At 33.6% G+C, this 18,396-nt stretch overlaps 1 protein-coding gene across 4 annotated transcripts in view; it reads right to left on the reverse strand.

The window, feature by feature from the left end:
* Window positions 1-16,480, reverse strand: part of LOC105339719 (tripartite motif-containing protein 2-like) — a 29,685-nt gene extending 13,205 nt beyond the window's left edge. The window contains exons 1-2 of one of the 4 annotated variants that reach the window (XM_066082062.1): window positions 16,289-16,461; window positions 13,915-15,687 (exon numbers count right to left, since the gene is read on the reverse strand). In XM_066082062.1, coding sequence (XP_065938134.1) covers window positions 14,016-15,680 — 1,665 coding nt within the window. In that variant the 5' untranslated portion in view covers window positions 15,681-15,687; window positions 16,289-16,461 and the 3' untranslated portion in view covers window positions 13,915-14,015. Of the gene's footprint in view, window positions 1-13,914; window positions 15,688-16,265 lie in introns of those variants that run through there. The other 3 variants (XM_066082060.1, XM_066082063.1, XM_066082061.1) reach the window with 3 other exon arrangements.
* Window positions 16,481-18,396: the final 1,916 nt, after the last annotated feature.

Genomic DNA, 18,396 nt, shown 5'->3' on the forward strand with positions numbered 1-18,396 from the left:
GTCTATAATTTCAAGCATTTCACCCCCCCCCCCCAACTTCCACGCAAAATATGTGTGAGCGGGATATTTTGAAATTTAAAACTCACTTAGTGAATTATTGTCTTTTATATATATCCCTTTTTTTAAATTTCATTTTTGGTGAGTAAAAGGTGTTAGCTTAGATAGTTAAACAAAGGTAAATCACAAAAGTATTTTCAGTATTGTTAAAATGTAAATACCAATATATGATGAAAGCTCATATTTTAGAGTCGTCAAAAGTCCCCAATTTTTTAAAAATATTAGATAATTTATTTATCATACAACCGATGCAAAACACTGACTCCAGATTAAATAGATTTTATTTTGTAGGTTACATACACCTACTCTTTATTAACTTCAAATTTATATGAAGCCTCGTTCAATATACTAAATACACAATCATATAAGTGTACTTGGGTAGTTTATGTTGAGTCCACCATACGTCCGACACATACATCTTTACCTTGGATCTGATAACTTTGGTGAAACATTTACAAATAAACGTGCATACACTTATGGTTTGTATGTACCCTTTCACTTAAATAATTCGAAAAAAAACTAACGTCGGAAACAAATTGTGTAAAAAAGATTTTAGACTTGGAATTCTTCAATTATTTCCTAGGTCATTTTTGCTTCACATTTTACATTGACACAAATCTTTATATGAAAGTAATAAATATATTAATCCGAGCCTCTTCTCTTTTTTTTTTTTTTGCGTGAAATATTAAAATTTCGTTATTTTTAGCATCTGTTGTATGGTTGTTTGATGCATTTAATATTGTGCAATCCATGGACAAAGAGCTCATTACTGCATTTCATTCGCTATATTTTCTATTTTTAAACAAATTCAGTGATTTTTTTTTCCAATGATATAGCAAGAGGAAACCAGAAAATTAAAAAAAAAAATATTTATACTCGAGCCATAATTGACGCATGATCAAAAGAGAAATTCCAAGGGTGTTCGAAGCATGGTTAAATCACCGTAGCTATCGATAACAAAATAGTTCTGTTGAGTTAATAATTTTGGATGACAAATCCTGTATGCTTTATCAAATATATTTGTCAAATAAAACATTTCAGCAAGTTGTGCTGTGTGATTTTGTCACTTAACAGGATTAATATGCCTGAATACTTTATGGTTATCTCACTCTTTTTCTCTCTTTCTCTCTCTGTCACGCTAAAGCAATTGACAAGTTTCTATCTTTTTATCTATCTAAAGAATATCTATCTATCTATATATCTATTTATCTATCTATCTTCCTTTCCACTGTTTATCATCTGTCTGCACATGTGCATAAGCTCGTTGTCAAGGACTTAAGTCTGGCCTTAACTTAGCCCCTGCTGACCGGTCACACCCACCGTGTGCTCTTTGTCGTAATCGTACATGTATATCTTATTTTTCTTCTCCTTACTCCGAAAATGTATACGATTCTATCTTAGCACGCTTGCAGGTCGAAGTGATTGGAAACTCTTATTGCCTTTTCTTTATCCTCTACTTCATTATCTAGTTCCTTTTCGTCCTGTTTTTCTTTTTTGCCATCTTTATGGCATAAAATATATCTGTTTGATTTTGGTTTTTTGAAACGAGGGTACTAAAATCTATGATAAAATTTTGATGAATCTTTTATCCAAATGGGAATTTGTTTTCATAATCAACTTTTTATAAAAATCACCACGAGCAAATGGTGTACGTATGACTTTGGTTTATTCCCCGAACGGCTACTCGACAAAACAAATGACTAATTATTATAGCCAAATAAGTGGCCCTCTAAAGGAGCACAGGTGGAATTTAGCTCTGTTCATCTGGATTTCTTTAATCAGTATTCCAAAGTTAAAATTTATTAAAATAAAATGCATGTTCCTAAAAAGTCATTTTGTTTTAAAAGCACAAAAATAACGCAGTTTTTATCATTTTTTTAAATTCAATCAACACTGTATGGAAATGCATATTTGTATTATTCAGTTTTAGTTTTTTCGAAGGGAAACAACTCTTACTCGATGTCCAAAATGATGATAGTGTAAAATTCGTTAGACTACACGAACACTTATCATCGCCGGCGCTTATGAATAAAACCTGTCCAGCCCCTTCCCCCCACCTCTCCCCAGTATTGATCCCCTGGTTTGCACCCCTTTTTCATTACACTATCCTTTGTTAAAATGTATCTTACAATTTGTTCCATCATGGCAACCAATACCTAATACCTTTTATCACATTTAAACTTATTGATATTGTTAATCCAAAACAACCTAGGACAGTTGAATTTTAATAAGTGGTATTAATCATTCCTTCATGAAACTACAAGTACACAACTCACAACCACATTTTATTTAAGTTTTAATCAATTATTCAAATCAGAAAATAATGCCCATTAATTAGTTAAAATATGTTAATTTGTACAAAACGTAACGTTAAACGGATTGATACGTTTCGCACGCGCGTCGTATTGTGACGTAGGCAAGTTATGTTATACGATATATATGAATTTGTTTAGCCAATCAAATGAGGCGTTACAATCAGAATTAAATTATTCATTGATAAAGCATGATCAATCTTTTATGTTAGTATCTTACAATTCGAACTGTATGTAACTGAATAGTTTAAAGAAAAAATTGTTAAGCATGTTCAACTTATATCATTGTCACAAACGACAGTGTCTATTTCAAATATATATGATTTTCTTTACATCGCCATAGTAATACTCGCACACAAACAGAATGTCATTATTGTCCACACATATAACAGTGGGATACTCCAGATCACAGTTATCAATGGAACGGAGAAACTCTCCATTCTGATCCAGAATGTGGATACAATGGTTGTAACTGTCTGCTGTCAGGATACGAGTCTGACTGTCTCTTGTGATACCCCAGGGTTGAAATACTTTTTTCTTGGTAACTGAGGGATGACCGGTGTATCTCCATCTGAGTTTCCCGTCCTGATTAACCACCACTACTGCACCAGCCCCCCCCCCCAGTCAGCTACACAGATGTCATGGTTTCTGTTATGTATTTAATGTTACCATTCCCTGAATACAGAGGTTTACCTTCATCATCAAATTGAATTGTTTCTCTGTAGATCCCGAGTAACGGACAAGTTTGGATTGAGTTTTATCATCACTGAACATGGTAACCAGGAGATCACCAGTAGAGGTGACACACAGCTTACTAGGCGTCCACTCAGGTAGTCTGATCATCTCTTCTGTCTGTCCATTCTTTACTTTATTTACTGTCCCTGTTGCCCCACTAATGTACAGTAGATCCCCATCGCTGTCTACAGCTATATCATTGGGGTATTTCCCTGATCTTTGTTTGACTGTCTGGAGGAGTGACCCTTTACTGTTGAAGCATTTGATATCATTGGTCTTTCCGCTCGTCCATATACTACCATCATATAGACAGGTAACACTGAGTAGTTTTTCATACCCAGTCTGTATTGTGGCAACAAGCTCTGGTTCATCCAGTAGTTCTCTGACTGAAGTTTTGGGTTGGTTAAGTGACAAGACATTTTCTTTTGTAGCAGTAGATAATGGGGTGTTCTGTCCAAACAAACTATACAACTTTTCACGGTCTATTGGTTTTGGAATGAACGTTGGCATTGATACCTGAATCTTGGGTGGAAGCTTGCTGAATTCTCTGATTTTAGAAATGTATCCAATGGTAGGAGATACTTCGGTAGATTTCTCTATTTCGTTTATGGCACGTAGTGTTTGCTTTATGAGGGACTGTATCTGTTTTATTTCATCCAAGTGTTTCTGTAAAATGTCTCTGTGTTTTACTTTAATCTCGCTTATTTCAGTTTTCATTTTGTTGATAACGATGTCGATTTCTCTGTGCCATTGCTCTCCTTGTTTGGACATTGCTGATGTAAGTTTCTCATATCCTCCATCAAGGTTGTCAAGCTGATTTTCCAAGTCACGTGCAATTTTTTCATACGTAGGAGATAAAGTGTTTACTAACTCTTCTGTATCCTTTTCAATAATTTCTTTCTGTGCATTGTACACAGTTGATATATGTACGAAAATATGCCCCCTGTGTTGTTCAGATGCAGTGCAAAAGGTACAAATCGAAATGTTATTACAAGCTTTGCACTGCAATTCGCACGTTTTGCGTGGATGTGTTCCACATTTCGGATAAATGAGGGTAGATCTCCGTTCCTGGAAAGGGACAATTTTATGTTTGTCATACCCATCTGAGATGTGTTTGCCTATACATGGCGTGCATAGGTTGACATGACAAAAATCACAGTAACTGTGTACTATGGCGGTCACACAAAGGTCACATCGGTGCACATCCTGGGCACTATGACGGGGATCCATAGTTAATCTACGAAAACAAAATATGAAGCTTAGAAAAGTTCTGTATATCAAGGTATAGGCAGTGTTGTGTAATTTGAAAACAGTATTAACAGCTACCTATTTATAATTGTTCTATTCTATTGGGCAACCCACCCTTATATGTCTTTGTTATTTAGAAAATATTGCTAACTAAAGCAACCACACTTTCACAGTAAATGTTAACATGATCCAACAGTACATGCATACAGTAATATTGTCTACACCATAAAAAAATCTAACCAGGAGTTTATTTCAAAGTCACAGGAATTTGACTCAATCTGTGCAACAACAAAAGGGATGGGGGTGTTATAAATCCCCATTTAAACGTTAGACGCCATCCTTGTTTCGCTCAGATTCAGTGAAATCCCTGATGTAACCTCCCCCACCCCCTCTTTTTCCCTCAGTTTTAATCAACTCCCTGTGTATAATAACATCAAAAGTGAGAGTAGGTTTAGAAATGAATATTCAGTTACATGTATATTTCATATAATGCAAATGTATATTTGAAACATCTTCATAAACATCTATCGATGTATCATGAAGTTGACATAGATATCTAAAAACGAATACATACCGTGCTCTTATCTATCTATCAACAGTGCCACCCTGTAAAACATGTCTATACGGAATGAGCGAGTCACATGACAATTCATTAGAGTTACCTCCCGTGCCTCACATTCCATTGAACGGTCAAGAAAATATCAATATGAAAGCGTTAGAAATCACACATTAAACATTATTAAGATAATTTGTATGCTGAAAAAGATTTTACTTGTATATTGAACATATTATTTTAGTTCATACTGTGTTCCACATTTTTTCTCAACCATTTAAAAACAATTATACATAAGCAGGTAGGAGAACTTAAACCAATATTGAGTTTATGTTGGCTAAATTCTTTTTGTTGCAGATGACTGACAAAATCACAAAATTTGTCTGCCTTTAACTGTTTGATTCATATGCAGTATATTGTTACAAGTGGAACTATTTTCATTTTCGCATTATGTTGTATTGAGAATCTTTATAGGTTGCTAACAAAAGAACCATCAGATCTGCCTTAAACTTTAACATATATGATATACTTGTACTTGGGCATAAACTAATATTCAGTAAAGAAAAAAGTTCAAATATATTAGCTTTATAATTTAAGCATTTGTAAAGTAATTAACACTGTGACAGTGTCGTATAATTTAAGGTCCGCCCTGTAAAATGGTCCGGTCGGGCTTTTAATGTTAACATTTAAGGTCCGCCTTTGCACTAAAAGGGTCCGGCCAGTATACGAAAAGGTCCGCCTAACATAAAAGGTCCGGGGTACATGTATATTTTTCATTTGAGAAAGTAAAACTAGACAGCCGGATGGACGGACGGACGGACGGACGGAACAGGGTAACAACAATATTCCCGAACTTTCTTTAGAAAGTGCAGGTATTAAAAAATATTTGTAATATATCAAAGTCGAGTACTCTGGCTCTTATTCAGGCTTTGGGCGAATTACATTGTCAAGTAATGTATTAAATTTATTACTTCATGCATTTGGACATTAAATTACCGTTTCAATTACCTAATTTTCTTATAGTAATGCATTTATTACCATTACATGAATAAAATAATACAATTACCATTACTTTTGAAATATCAAAAAAAAAATATAAAGCTAAACGAAAAGATTTTGCAAATGTTTTATATATAAAACACACTTTAACATATCTACAGATCAGTCTCGCCTCGAATTTAAAGGGACTTAGACCCGATTTGATATCAATTTTTTTTCAATGTCTAAAATGGTTTACTGGTGCATTTTAAGACCAAAATATTGAATGTTAAAGTCAAGTTACAAACGAGATACAAAGGTAAGAATTGATTGTAATGTAAACAAAGCTCGAGTCTTTTAGTTGTTTACAAAAAATGTAATGTAGAGAATTACCATTTGTTAGACAAAATTACCTGTAAAAAAATTAATCTAATTCAATATCTTCATAAATACTATTATCAACAAAAGAAAAATACATTTGATTGAAATTTACACCAATACAACACATCTATACTACTATATTAAAATAATAGACTCGAATTTTTAGTCTTTAATACCGAGAAATCGGAAGAATACTGTCTTTTGTTTTATACATTTTAAACATCATTGGTACTTGAAGATTACCAATTTGTTTTTATTTTTTCTCAGTTAAGCTTCGCTTATTAATAATCAGCGAAAATTCCTAAAAAAAATCCCGGAAATCACCTGAATTTTTTGAATTTTACAATCTTGCGCTTGCGCAATACATTCACGCTAACGGGATCTTTTGTTTGTTTCCATAATATCACATCTGCATGAATAAACACAGAAATGATAATACAGATACGGGTAAATTTTCATTGGACTTTTGCTATATATTCTGTTCATATATATTTATTTTAATGATTTCTTATGAGAGAAAGTATAAAATAACAAATATACTTTTCAACTAAGTTCTTACTTTTGTCTTCGTGATGACAAAGATAGTTGATTACATGCAAAAAAGTAACATTATATTTGTTAGGAGAGTGAAGATAAAATATGTTTTATCGTAAAAATGAATAATGTCCTACGGACCCAGTTTTACAAAGAAAATACGTGCACGTTGGTGAAAAGGTGTTGAACTCTTACATTCTCTGGATTAAAATTTTTAGTTGAAAGTTATTTGCAGTCTCAAAAAGGTTTGTTGAGATGAATTTGACTATCATTTTCAAGGCAACTTCATTAATTTTCTAAAAAATCGTTCCGGAGCGATTCTGCAATTTTCTGCTACATTACGGGTATAAGGGATGCATTATAACTAGCTGTGGTGAGGGCCTTTCCCGAGACACAGTTAGATTATTCAAATTAAGGAAAGTGTAGTGAAATTAATAGTGAAATGTAAATGTCAATAATAAGGTGTGTCGATGTACCTATTTCGTATATGTCCGATACGCAATGTCAACCCGTGCACGCACGGGTCAAAGTCTAGTATGTAAAACAAAAAAAAAAAGACAATATTCGAGCTTTGTTTAAAAAACAAAGAATTATGAACTTGATATTTGACTTTCAAATTTTTAAATATTGTAGCATTATAAACTTATATTAATATTTATTTAAGTCAAAGCGTGTCCAAGTCCCAGAGTACCAGATTACATTTGCACTTTATGCTCATCAACAAACTTTTAAATGTTTCATCTTTTACCTGCATCCTGTCGGTTTAAAAATCTTCCCGGCTATACAATATCAAATAAATGTTCTACAGAACAGTGGAAGCTTGGACTGAGAGATACTGTTTCGTCTGATTGGCAATCTTTATCTATAAGATATGTAAACTGCAATATAGATAAAAATACACGAATCTTGTATTTTCTATCAGTCCAAACTAATGTACTTAATAAACAATACTGATATTGAGAGAGAGAGAGAGAGAGAGAGAGAGAGAGAGAGAGAGAGAGAGAGAGAGAGAGAGAGAGAGAGAGAGAGAGAGAGAGAGAGAGAGAGAGAGAGAGAGAAAGAGAGAGAGAGAGAGAGACAGAGAGAGAGAAAGAGAGAGAGAGAGAGAGAAATTATTTTTAAATAGGTTATAATATTGGAAGTGATTTTTTAAGTTTCCAGAGAAAATGGTTAGATTGAGCATTTCTTTTTTGTTTTTAAAAGTGCATTTATGCCCTTTGTTTTATTAGAAGGTGGCCAAGAAAAAAGGGATTGGAGTGTTTAGCACTTCTAAAAACAATAGATTGTGTTGATACTTAGATAAACCTGAGGGCATTGTATGAATGACTTTGTGTGTTGCTACATGTAACACATTCTTCACAAAAATGATTTTTAAGATTTCTTAAAATATTTTATACATATTGATAATTTCTATTAAGTTTGCGAGAGCTTTCTTTCCTGCGGTATTGTCAAAGTTATACAGCATCTTCATAATTAAATGGACACAAAAACCAATGTCGCCAGATGTAACCAATGAATTTATTCCGCGGTAAAATCTTGGGATCGTCATTTTAATAGCGTGGGTTCTCACTTTCTTTCAGGACGCCGATAGCTAAGCATTGAAAATTTTCAAAGCGATCTGTAAACCACCTCCACCCCTCCACCTTCCTTTTTCATGAACATGTACATAAGAAAAATTGTTGTGTATTTTCTTTTTTCTTTATTAAGCATGGCGCTTTCAGACCACAAGGATTATGTTTTGTATAAATTATCTAATCAATCACATCACTGATTAAATCAGTAATGGGATTTATGGATTATTTTAGTTGTAAAATATTATTGCATAAAGAATGAAATATTCATAATTTTATAACCTTATTAATTATTGTTATATAATCATCAATTGTCATTTTCCTGATTATTTCAAAACAAATTTGGTGAAACAATAAAGTCACAAAAGTGCAAGAGTGCAACATACCTATTTGTTATGAAATGTTTTACTGTACAAAGATGAGGGACTCAGGTGGTTCAATTTCGAGCAGATAGAGGTTAATTATTTTATGAATATGCGTGGAATAATGCTATATGCAGTAAGGGTCTATTTTGAAAATTACCAATTATGGATAAAAGAATTTGTTGAATGCACATCTGATTGGAGTAAATTTTTCAAATAATTCTTACAATCTTAATGTTATTGAATTGTGTTGTTCTAGCTAGTAATATTTCAAATTGTCCCGTTTAGTCGTCTGCACACATTACGGATATGACCAGTGATTTTTATTATTATATTTTCTAATTTGCAGAGTTTTCTTAAGTATTTCATTCAATTCAAAGTAACACAGTCCTTACAGATGTTTATAACGACAACTGCGTACTAAAGCCTCAGTCACCACCGGCCGTACGTGTTTGGTGACCGTTCGTGTGCTTCGGGTTTTCCCCGTCGTGGCTCCCGTGGCTGATCGTAGCGTTTAAAATCATATTGAAGTAATTGAAAGTGTAACGTACGACAAATGGACGTTGACGTGTCAGTCGTGGGTGTCACGTACAATTTTGTTTGGAAACGGGATGCCACTCGCAACATGCGATGCCCGTAGTAAGCGTAATTCCGTCTTACGTTGATCGTGCACCAGACGTAGGTTTTTCTTGCGAACAGCAGTAATAACATTCGCATCGTAGGTTATGTGCAAGTCAGTCGTACTTGTAACAACGTCCTTCTGTGTCCCACAAAAGATGCACGGACATTGATTAGTTTTGTTTACATTAATAAGAAGAATAAAAACAATATTTTTTTTCTTTGACATGTACTGAAATATATCATCTGTAAGCAAATAAATATTGAAACGTCAAAACAACTCGTAGAAAAAGAAAAACAGTATTCTTTAATTGCTGTTCTGGTGATAAAACTGGCTAAACTGGGCAACACCAAGGAAAACGTTTTCAAAAAAAAATTACCTTTTGTATCTAATACCATAAAATATTGAGACATTCTCTGAAATCTAGGAAAAGGTCTGCACAAAAAATCTAATTTAAGAGAAATTAGAAAATTAATTAATTAACAACTGATAATTTAATTCTATAATTTTACAATTTTGTTCACTATATATTGAATATTACAATATCTTCGTTTCAATTTAAAGTAAAGAGCTATATCGAATTTCTTGGCTTTTTAGCTCACCTGAACCGAAGGTTCAAGTGAGCTTTTTTGAATACCCGTTTTCCGTCGTCCGTCCGTCCGTCTGTCCGTCCGTCCGTCTGTCTGTCTGTCCGTCCGTCTGTAAACTTTTCACATTTTCAACTTCTTCTCAAAAACCACTGGGCCAAATTTAACCAAATTCTGTACAAAGCATCCTTATGGAAAGGGAATTATAAATTGTTAAAATAAAGGGCACAGCCCTTTTCAAAAGGGAGATAATTGCGAAACAGTGAGTATAGGGTGCATGTCTTTAAAAATCTTTTTCTCAAGAACCACTGCACCGGAAATGCCACACATTTACACAAAAGCTTGAATAGATAGTGAAGATTTAAAATTGTAAAAATCGTGACCCTCGGACCAAAACTGGGGCCCCAGGCGGGGTTCAAAGTTTAACATAGAAATACATAGGAAAATGTTTTAAAAAATCTTCTTCTTAAGAACCACTGCACCAGATATGCCAATTTTTACACAAAAGCTTGTATATATAGTGAAGATTCTAAATTGTAAAAATCGTGACCCCCGGACCAAAACTGGGGCCCCAGGCGGGGTTCAAAGTTTAACATAGAAATACATAGGAAAATGTTTTTAAAAATCTTCTTCCCAAGAACCACTGCCCCAGAAATGCCATTTTTTACACATAAGCTTGCATATTGTGAAGATTCTAAATTGTAAAAATCGTGACCCCCGGACCAAAACTGGGCCCCCAGGCGGGGTTCAAAGTTTAACATAGAAATACATAGGAAAAATGTTTTCAAGACTTTTGTACCATTTATTCAACTAAATTGTGCACTGTGTCTCCCTGATTATTGACAACTCATTGCATAAGTATATAAGGTTGATTAATCAAGAAATGACGGATGAATAAGATAAGGTGTAAATATTCACTAAATATTATTTTAGTTTATCGCTTTCATTTAATTTGGATACCGTGCCCGATAAAAATGAAAATTAATATGTAAATTGATTTGTTGTCGGGCACGGTCTCCGAAATAAATGTAAGCGATAAATTTATCTTGTGATTTTTGTTGCAATATTGCAGCTAGTTTGGTTAAGCATTATATAAATGGTAGATCAGCCCACGTGGTGTGGATTTATTTATAAACAACCATACCATAGATAATCTTGTTTCACATGGGAATAAAATTATTAAAAAAAGTATGTTTTATTATAATTAGGGAAACACCGTTAATGTGCTTCCCTCGTATACAAATGATGAACCCGTAAAATTTGCTCAAAGAGTGTTTAAAGCAGAAAGAAGATAATTTATTTTTGAACTTTGAAATTTCTTCGATTTTTGTAACCATGATGAGTTATGATTCATTGTATTACAAATGCATCATTACGTATTTTATAAGGAAATGTACTGAGTATACAATCACATGGTAATGTTAAAATTGCATATAAAAATATAGTTGCATACTGTGGTATTAATGTATTAATTGTACGTACGACCTAACTCAGACAGCGCGTGTCTCGCGGGGTCCCTGGTCGAGGACGGTGCATGGCAAGGGCTATTGAGAAATCTTGTTGATGAACCCATGTTTTATGTGTATTTGTATGTTGTCTGCTTGGCAATAAATACTATAATATGTACTAATATAGTTACACAAAATATTTTTAGTCTGATATTATTTGATATACGACTATTGGTACAGAAATTTGATGATACCTAATTTAAAGAAAATGTCAGCTCGAGGCCTTTGTGGGCATTCCGGCCTTTGAGATGTATAATAAAGATTCTAAATTGTAGAAATCATGACCCTCAGACTAAAACTGCAAGCATCCTTAAATAATGTAGATTCCAAATAATTAAAGCTTTAGCACTGGACTAATACTGTGGCCCTAAGAGGGGCTCAAAGTTTAACATAGAAAGATATATTGAAAATGTTTTTAAAAAGTTTTTTTCGAGAACTATAACGCTACAGTTTGTGAGATTACTATGAAAGAATCCTCAAATTGTGTAAACTCTAATGTAGTGGAACCAAGAGTTATCTTTCTTGATGTTCTGTACAGTCTGAGAGTTATTTCTCTTGAAGTGGAACTCTTCTACGTTCAGTTTTTCAGACTGTGTACGTGCGGTCCCGCCGCAGTGCTACACATTTTCTTTCCTATGTTACTATTTATGTTGTTCAAGCCAACCATAAACCTCGGACCAATACTGGGTCCCCAGAAAGGGGCTCAATGTTTAAAATAGAAAAAGCATATGCTACGAAATGTAATGTTTCAAGGAACTGCTGTTCAGGTGAGCGATGTGGCCCATGGGTTTTTTGTTAAAATTTAAGAGTGACATCATCTACACTTCATTTGTTTTAAAAATGAAGTCTACAAAATCAAAGTCTACACATTCTGTGTGGTATAATGATTTTGCAAATATGGGAACAATTTTTATATATAAACTTTAATAGTCATATGAGATGATAATCTTTAATCATTTTAAAACTTTTAATAAAATCATCTTAAAATTTAATGATTTTAAAAATGAAAAATGTACTCTGTTTACAATGAAAATTATGTACTCCCGAAAACAACAACTTCCTCCGGGGGAATGTGTTGGAGATTTGTAGTTGGTTTTAGATGAAAATAACGTTTTGCGCGTATATGAAAAAATGACAATAACAAACCATCTCAAAAATTCATAAAACGAAATACAAATTAGAAGCAGAGAAACACGGACCTCCAAAAAGATAGAGGTAGGATCAGGTGCCTAGGAGGAGTGAGCATCCTCTGCTGACCGGTCGCAACTGCTGTTTGCTCCTTGTTACAATTGGGCATGTCATAATCGAGGTAAATGTCAAAATCGGTAAAATGTCACATTTTAAGAAAAACGAAACGTTAATAATTTGGTTTGTTTGTAATGGTCAAAATACAAACCTTTAGCAAACACGGACCTTCATTACATTGGAGGTAGGATCATGTGTCTAGGAGGAGTGAGCATTCTCTGCTGACCGATCACACCAACCGTGTGCTCTTTATTCGTAATCGTACATGTATATCTTATTTTCTTCTCCTTACTCCGAAAATGTATACGATTCTATCTTAGCACGCTTGCAGGTCGAAGTGATTGGGAACTCTTATTTTCTTTATCCTCTACGTCATTATCTAGTTCCTTTTCGTCTTGTTTTTCTCCTTTGCCTTCCATCTTAATGGCATAAAATATATCTGTTTGATATTGGTTTTTAGAACGAGGGTACTAAAATCTATGATTATATTTTGATGAAACAGTCGATCTTTTATCCAAATGGGAATTTTTTTTCATAATCAACTTTTTATAAAAATCACCACGAGCAAATGGTGTACGTATGACGTTGGTTTATTCCCCGAACGGCTACTCGACAAAACAAATGACTAATTATTATAGCCAATTAAGTGGCCCTCTAAGGGAGCACAGGTGGAATATATTAATTTAGCTCTGTTCATCTGGATTTCTTTAATCAGTATTCCAAAATTTAAATTTATTAAAATAAAATGCAAGTTCCTAAAAGTTAGTTTGTTTTAAAAGCACAAAAATTAACGCAGTTTTAATAATTTTTTTAATTCAATCAACACTGTATGGAAATACTTGTTTGTATAATTCAGGTTTAGTTTTTCGAAAGGAAACAACCTTTACTCGATGTCCAAAATGATGACTGTGTAAAATTCGTTAGACTACGCGAACACTTATCATTGTGGATAAAACCCGCCCGCCTCCTCTCCCCAGTATTGATCCACTGGTCTGCACCCCTTTTTCATAACACTATCCTTTGAAAAAAATTCTCTGACAATTTTTCCTTCATGGCGAGCAATACCTAACACAAACCATTCATCAAATTCAAACGTATTATTGTTAATCAAAATCAACCTAGGAAAGTTAAAATTTAATAAGTGGTATTAATCATTCCCTCATGAAACTACCAGTACACAACTCACAACCACATTTTATTCATTGATAAAGCATGATCAAAGTTTTATGTTAGTATCATACAACTCGTACTGTGTGTAACTGAATAGTTGAAAGAAAACAATGTTAAGCATGTTTAACTGATATCATTGTCACAAACGACGGTGTCTATTTTGAATATTTGATTTTCTTTACATTGCCTTTGAAGTACTCGCACACAAACAGATTGTCATCATTGTCCACACATAAACCAGAAGGATCCCTCAGATCACAGTTATCAATGTAACGCAGAAATTGTCCATTCTGATGCAGAATGTGGACACAATGGTTTTCTTTATCTGTTGTAAGGATACGACTCTGACTGTCAGTTGTAATAGCCCAGGGTTTAAATGGTTTCTTCTTGGTAACTGAAGGAAGACCGGTATATGTCCATCTGAGTTTCCCGTCCTGATTAACCACCACTACCACACCAGCCCCATAATCAGCTACACAGATGTCATGGTTTCTGTTCTCTGTGGAATATTTAATGTTATTATTCCCTGAGTATAGAGGTTTACCTTCATCATCAAATTGAATTGTTTGTTTCTCTGTAGAATCCGAGTAACGGACAACTTTGGATTGGGTATTATCATCACTGAACATGGTAACCAGGAGATCACCAGTAGAGGTGACACACAGCTGACCAGGCCCCCATCCCTGTAATCTGATCAGCTCTTCTGTCTGTTCATTCTTTACTTTATACACTGTCTTTGTTGCCCCACTAGTATACAGTAGATCACCATCACTGTCTACAGCTATATCATTAGGGCATGTACCAGATTTTTTCTTGATTGTCTGGAGAAGTGAACCTTTCATGTTGAAGCATTTGATATCATTGGTGCGTCCAGTCGTCCATATCCTGTCTTCATTTAGACAGGTAACACTGCGTAGTTTTTCATACCCAGTCTGTATTGTGGCAACAATCTCTGGTTCATCCAGTAGTTCTCTGACTGAAGTTATGGATTGGATAAGTGAATAGACATTTTCTTCTGTAGCAGTAGATAATGGGGTTACCTGTCCAAACAAACTATACAACTTTTCACGGTCTATTGGTTTTGGAATGAATGTTGGCAGTGAAACCTGAATCTTGGGTGGAAGCTTGCTGAATTCTCTGATTTTAGAACTGTAAGCAATGGCTGGAGATACTTCGGTAGATGTCTCTATTTCGTTTATTGCACGTAGCGTTTGCTCTATGAGGGACTGTATCTGTTTTATTTCATTCAAGTGTTTCTGTAAAATGTCTCTGTGCTTTACTTTAATCTTGCTTATTTCAGTTTTCATTTTGTTGATAACGTTGTCGATTTCTCTGTGCCATTGCTCTCCTTGTTTGGACATTGCTGATGTAAGTTTCTCATATCCTCCATCCAGGTTGGCAAGCTGATTTTCCAAATCGCGTGCAATTTCTTCGTATGTAGGAGATAAAGTGTTTACTAACTCTTCTGTATCCTTTTCAATAGTCTCTTTCTGTGCCTTGTACACAGTTGATATATGTACGAAAATATGTCCCCTGTGTTGTTCAGATGCAGTACAAAAGGAACAAATCGAAATGTTATTACAATCTTTGCACTGCAATTCGCACATTTTGTGTGGATGTGTTTCACATTTCGGATAAATGAGGGTTGATCTTCGTTCCTGAAAAGGGACAATTTTATGTTTGTCATATCCATCTGAGATGTGATCTACTACACAGGGCTTGCACAGGTTGACATGACAAAAGTCACAGTAACTGTGTACTATGGCGGTCTCACAAAGGTCACATCGGTATACATCCTGGGCACTGTTTTGGGGATCCATAGTTAATCTACGAAAACATCATATGAAGCTTTATAGACTAGTTTTGTACATGTATGTCAAAAATATAAACAAAAATATTTATCTTAAAAACAGCAGCGTATTGTTGTTCTTTTAATTTTATTGTGCGACCAAGTTAACCCCTCCCCTTTTATGTCTTTGTTGCATAAAAAATATTGCTCAGCCAAAGCAACCACACTTCATAGTAAATCAATGTTAACACAATAAAACAGCTGGCCTAAACTATGATATCATCTGCATCATAAAAATTCGATCACGAGTTTATTTCAAAATCACAGGGATTTGACTGAATCTGAGCAACAACAAAAATAGGGGGGGTGGGAGGCAAACTATAGGTCTTCTTTTTGTTCAGCAAAAACTCTAGTGTAGCATCATTTTTTTTTTTTTTTTGTTGAGTCAAATCCCTGTTTGTATAATAACATTAAAAGCGAAAGTAGGTTTAGAAATAGATATTCAGACAGTTTCAAGTATGTTACAAAAATGCTAAATATATATTCAAAACAATTTCATAAACTACTATCGATGTACGATGGAAGTTGGCTGAGAAATTTAAAGATGAGTACATACCATGCTCAAGTCTATCTACCTACTCTATAAAACATGGCGTGTACCACAGGACGGTGTTCGGCGTTAATTGATTAGAGTTACCTCCCGTGCCTCATATCTACAATGTATTTATATATATAGATGCAATCCTGCACAAACGCTAGACATTCATGAGTTATTTAATTTGTATGTTAAACAGTATTTTGTTGGAATACTGAATATTTTTTTTTTATTATTTCACACATTCTGCAGACATACAATGCATGATTATGATGCTTTAAATATAATAATTCAGAAGTGCAAAATTTTCTTTTTTTTAGAGAGAGAGAGAGAGAGAGAGAGAGAGAGAGAGAGAGAGAGTAAAAATTGGATTCCAGATGTTGCAATGAGTATCAAAAATCTCATTTTCACCATTTTTATAAGAAATAAATTTCTGTGTTTCATAGAAGAGCTTTAAAGACGACATTGCATAAGAAACACTCAATTGTTTCTCGGTACACCTTGCTGTGTAAATATAGTACTTTAACCAAAGAAAAATGATATTAAGGATATCTTTGCTTTTACCAAGGATAGGCATCCTTGGTAAAAGCAAAGATATCCTTAATATCATTTTTCATTCTAGGCAGAATGAAATTTTTCTTGGTAAATGAAACCTGAAAATTGATTTTTTCTTCTAAATAATGTTTAAAATTTTCTAAAAAAGATTGAACACATTCACAATCCCACAGTTTATGTTCTATAGTTTCCTCTTCTCTGTGACAAAAGGTACACATTTTAGAGTTTACTTTTTTAATTTTGAATAAAAAAGAGTTTGTTGCTAAAATTTTGTTAATTATTCTGTATTGGAACAATTGAAGTTTACAGTTTTTTGTTATTATGAAAGGTAGTTTATGGATTAATTTCCATTCCATGTCCTCTATATCTAATAATTCATTCCACCTTCTTTTACCTGTTGTCACAGAGGTATTATTGTTTAAAATATCATAGAAAAACTTTGACTTTTTACATTTCATAACTTTATGTATGTTTTCTCTAATAAGCGCGTTTGCTAATTTTCTTAAAGTTTGATTTTCCCCCAATTTTCTGATGTATGTCTTTACAGCATGGATTATACTTGCATATTCTAAAAAATTGACCTTTACATTCTTATACATGTCACAAAACTTATCAAAACTAAGAAAAGTACTATCTTCCTCAATGATATCATTGATGTATCTAATATTATTATCAAATAGTTGTTTATTAAAAAAAGATTTCCCTCCAATATGGATCAAAGGGTTATAAAATAAAGGTGAGTCTGCAGTTGCGCCAGACTCTAATATATTATGCAGGTCAACCCATGCCTTAAACACATCTATCCAGAACTTGTTTTTTAATGATTTCAAAAGTATATTAATGTATTCAATACCACATGATGTAAATTTATTTTGATTAAAATTAAGTATGAATTGACTCAACCCCCTCTTTGTAACAATAAGCTGTGACAGTCTCCCTCAGAATAATTTCATGGAAGATATAAATGCGTTGATATTTATCATCTTAAGACCACCTTCTTCATATTTTTGAACAAGAACATCTTTCTTTATTCTGTGAGTTGAGCCATTCCATATAAATAAAAAGATTAGCTTTTCTAATTCTTTACAATAAAAGACAGATGGGTTTGGGATAGACATTAGTATATGATTTAACAAAGGTAGCACTAATGTCTTAATAACTGTAATCTTGCCAATGGGAGTTAAATGTCTTTTCTCCCACTGTTTAAGGATAGACTTAATTTTAACCAATTTTGGATCATAGTTAATACTAGGCATATTTAGCAAATCAACATCAAAATTTATTCCAAGCAAGGTGAATTTAGTAGATCCCCAATTCAACTTGCTATTAGGAATAAGTATATCATTACTATGTTTTTTGGAACCTATCCATACAGTATGAGTTTTTTGATAATTTATACACAAGCCGGACATTTCCGAGAATCTATGTAATGTAGAAATGGTTTCTAATATACTTTCTTCACTTCCATCCAGGATAATCGAGGTGTCATCTGCAAGTTGCGAAATCTTTTTTTCTATACTACCCACTGTTATACCTTTATTTTTTTCATTTTTTCTAATTTGTATCGCCAATATTTCTGCACAAATCAGGAATATAT

The sequence above is a fragment of the Magallana gigas genome, chromosome 4 (genome assembly GCF_963853765.1).
Source record: "Magallana gigas chromosome 4, xbMagGiga1.1, whole genome shotgun sequence".
In the NCBI taxonomy this organism is placed as follows: Eukaryota; Metazoa; Mollusca; class Bivalvia; order Ostreida; family Ostreidae; genus Magallana; species Magallana gigas.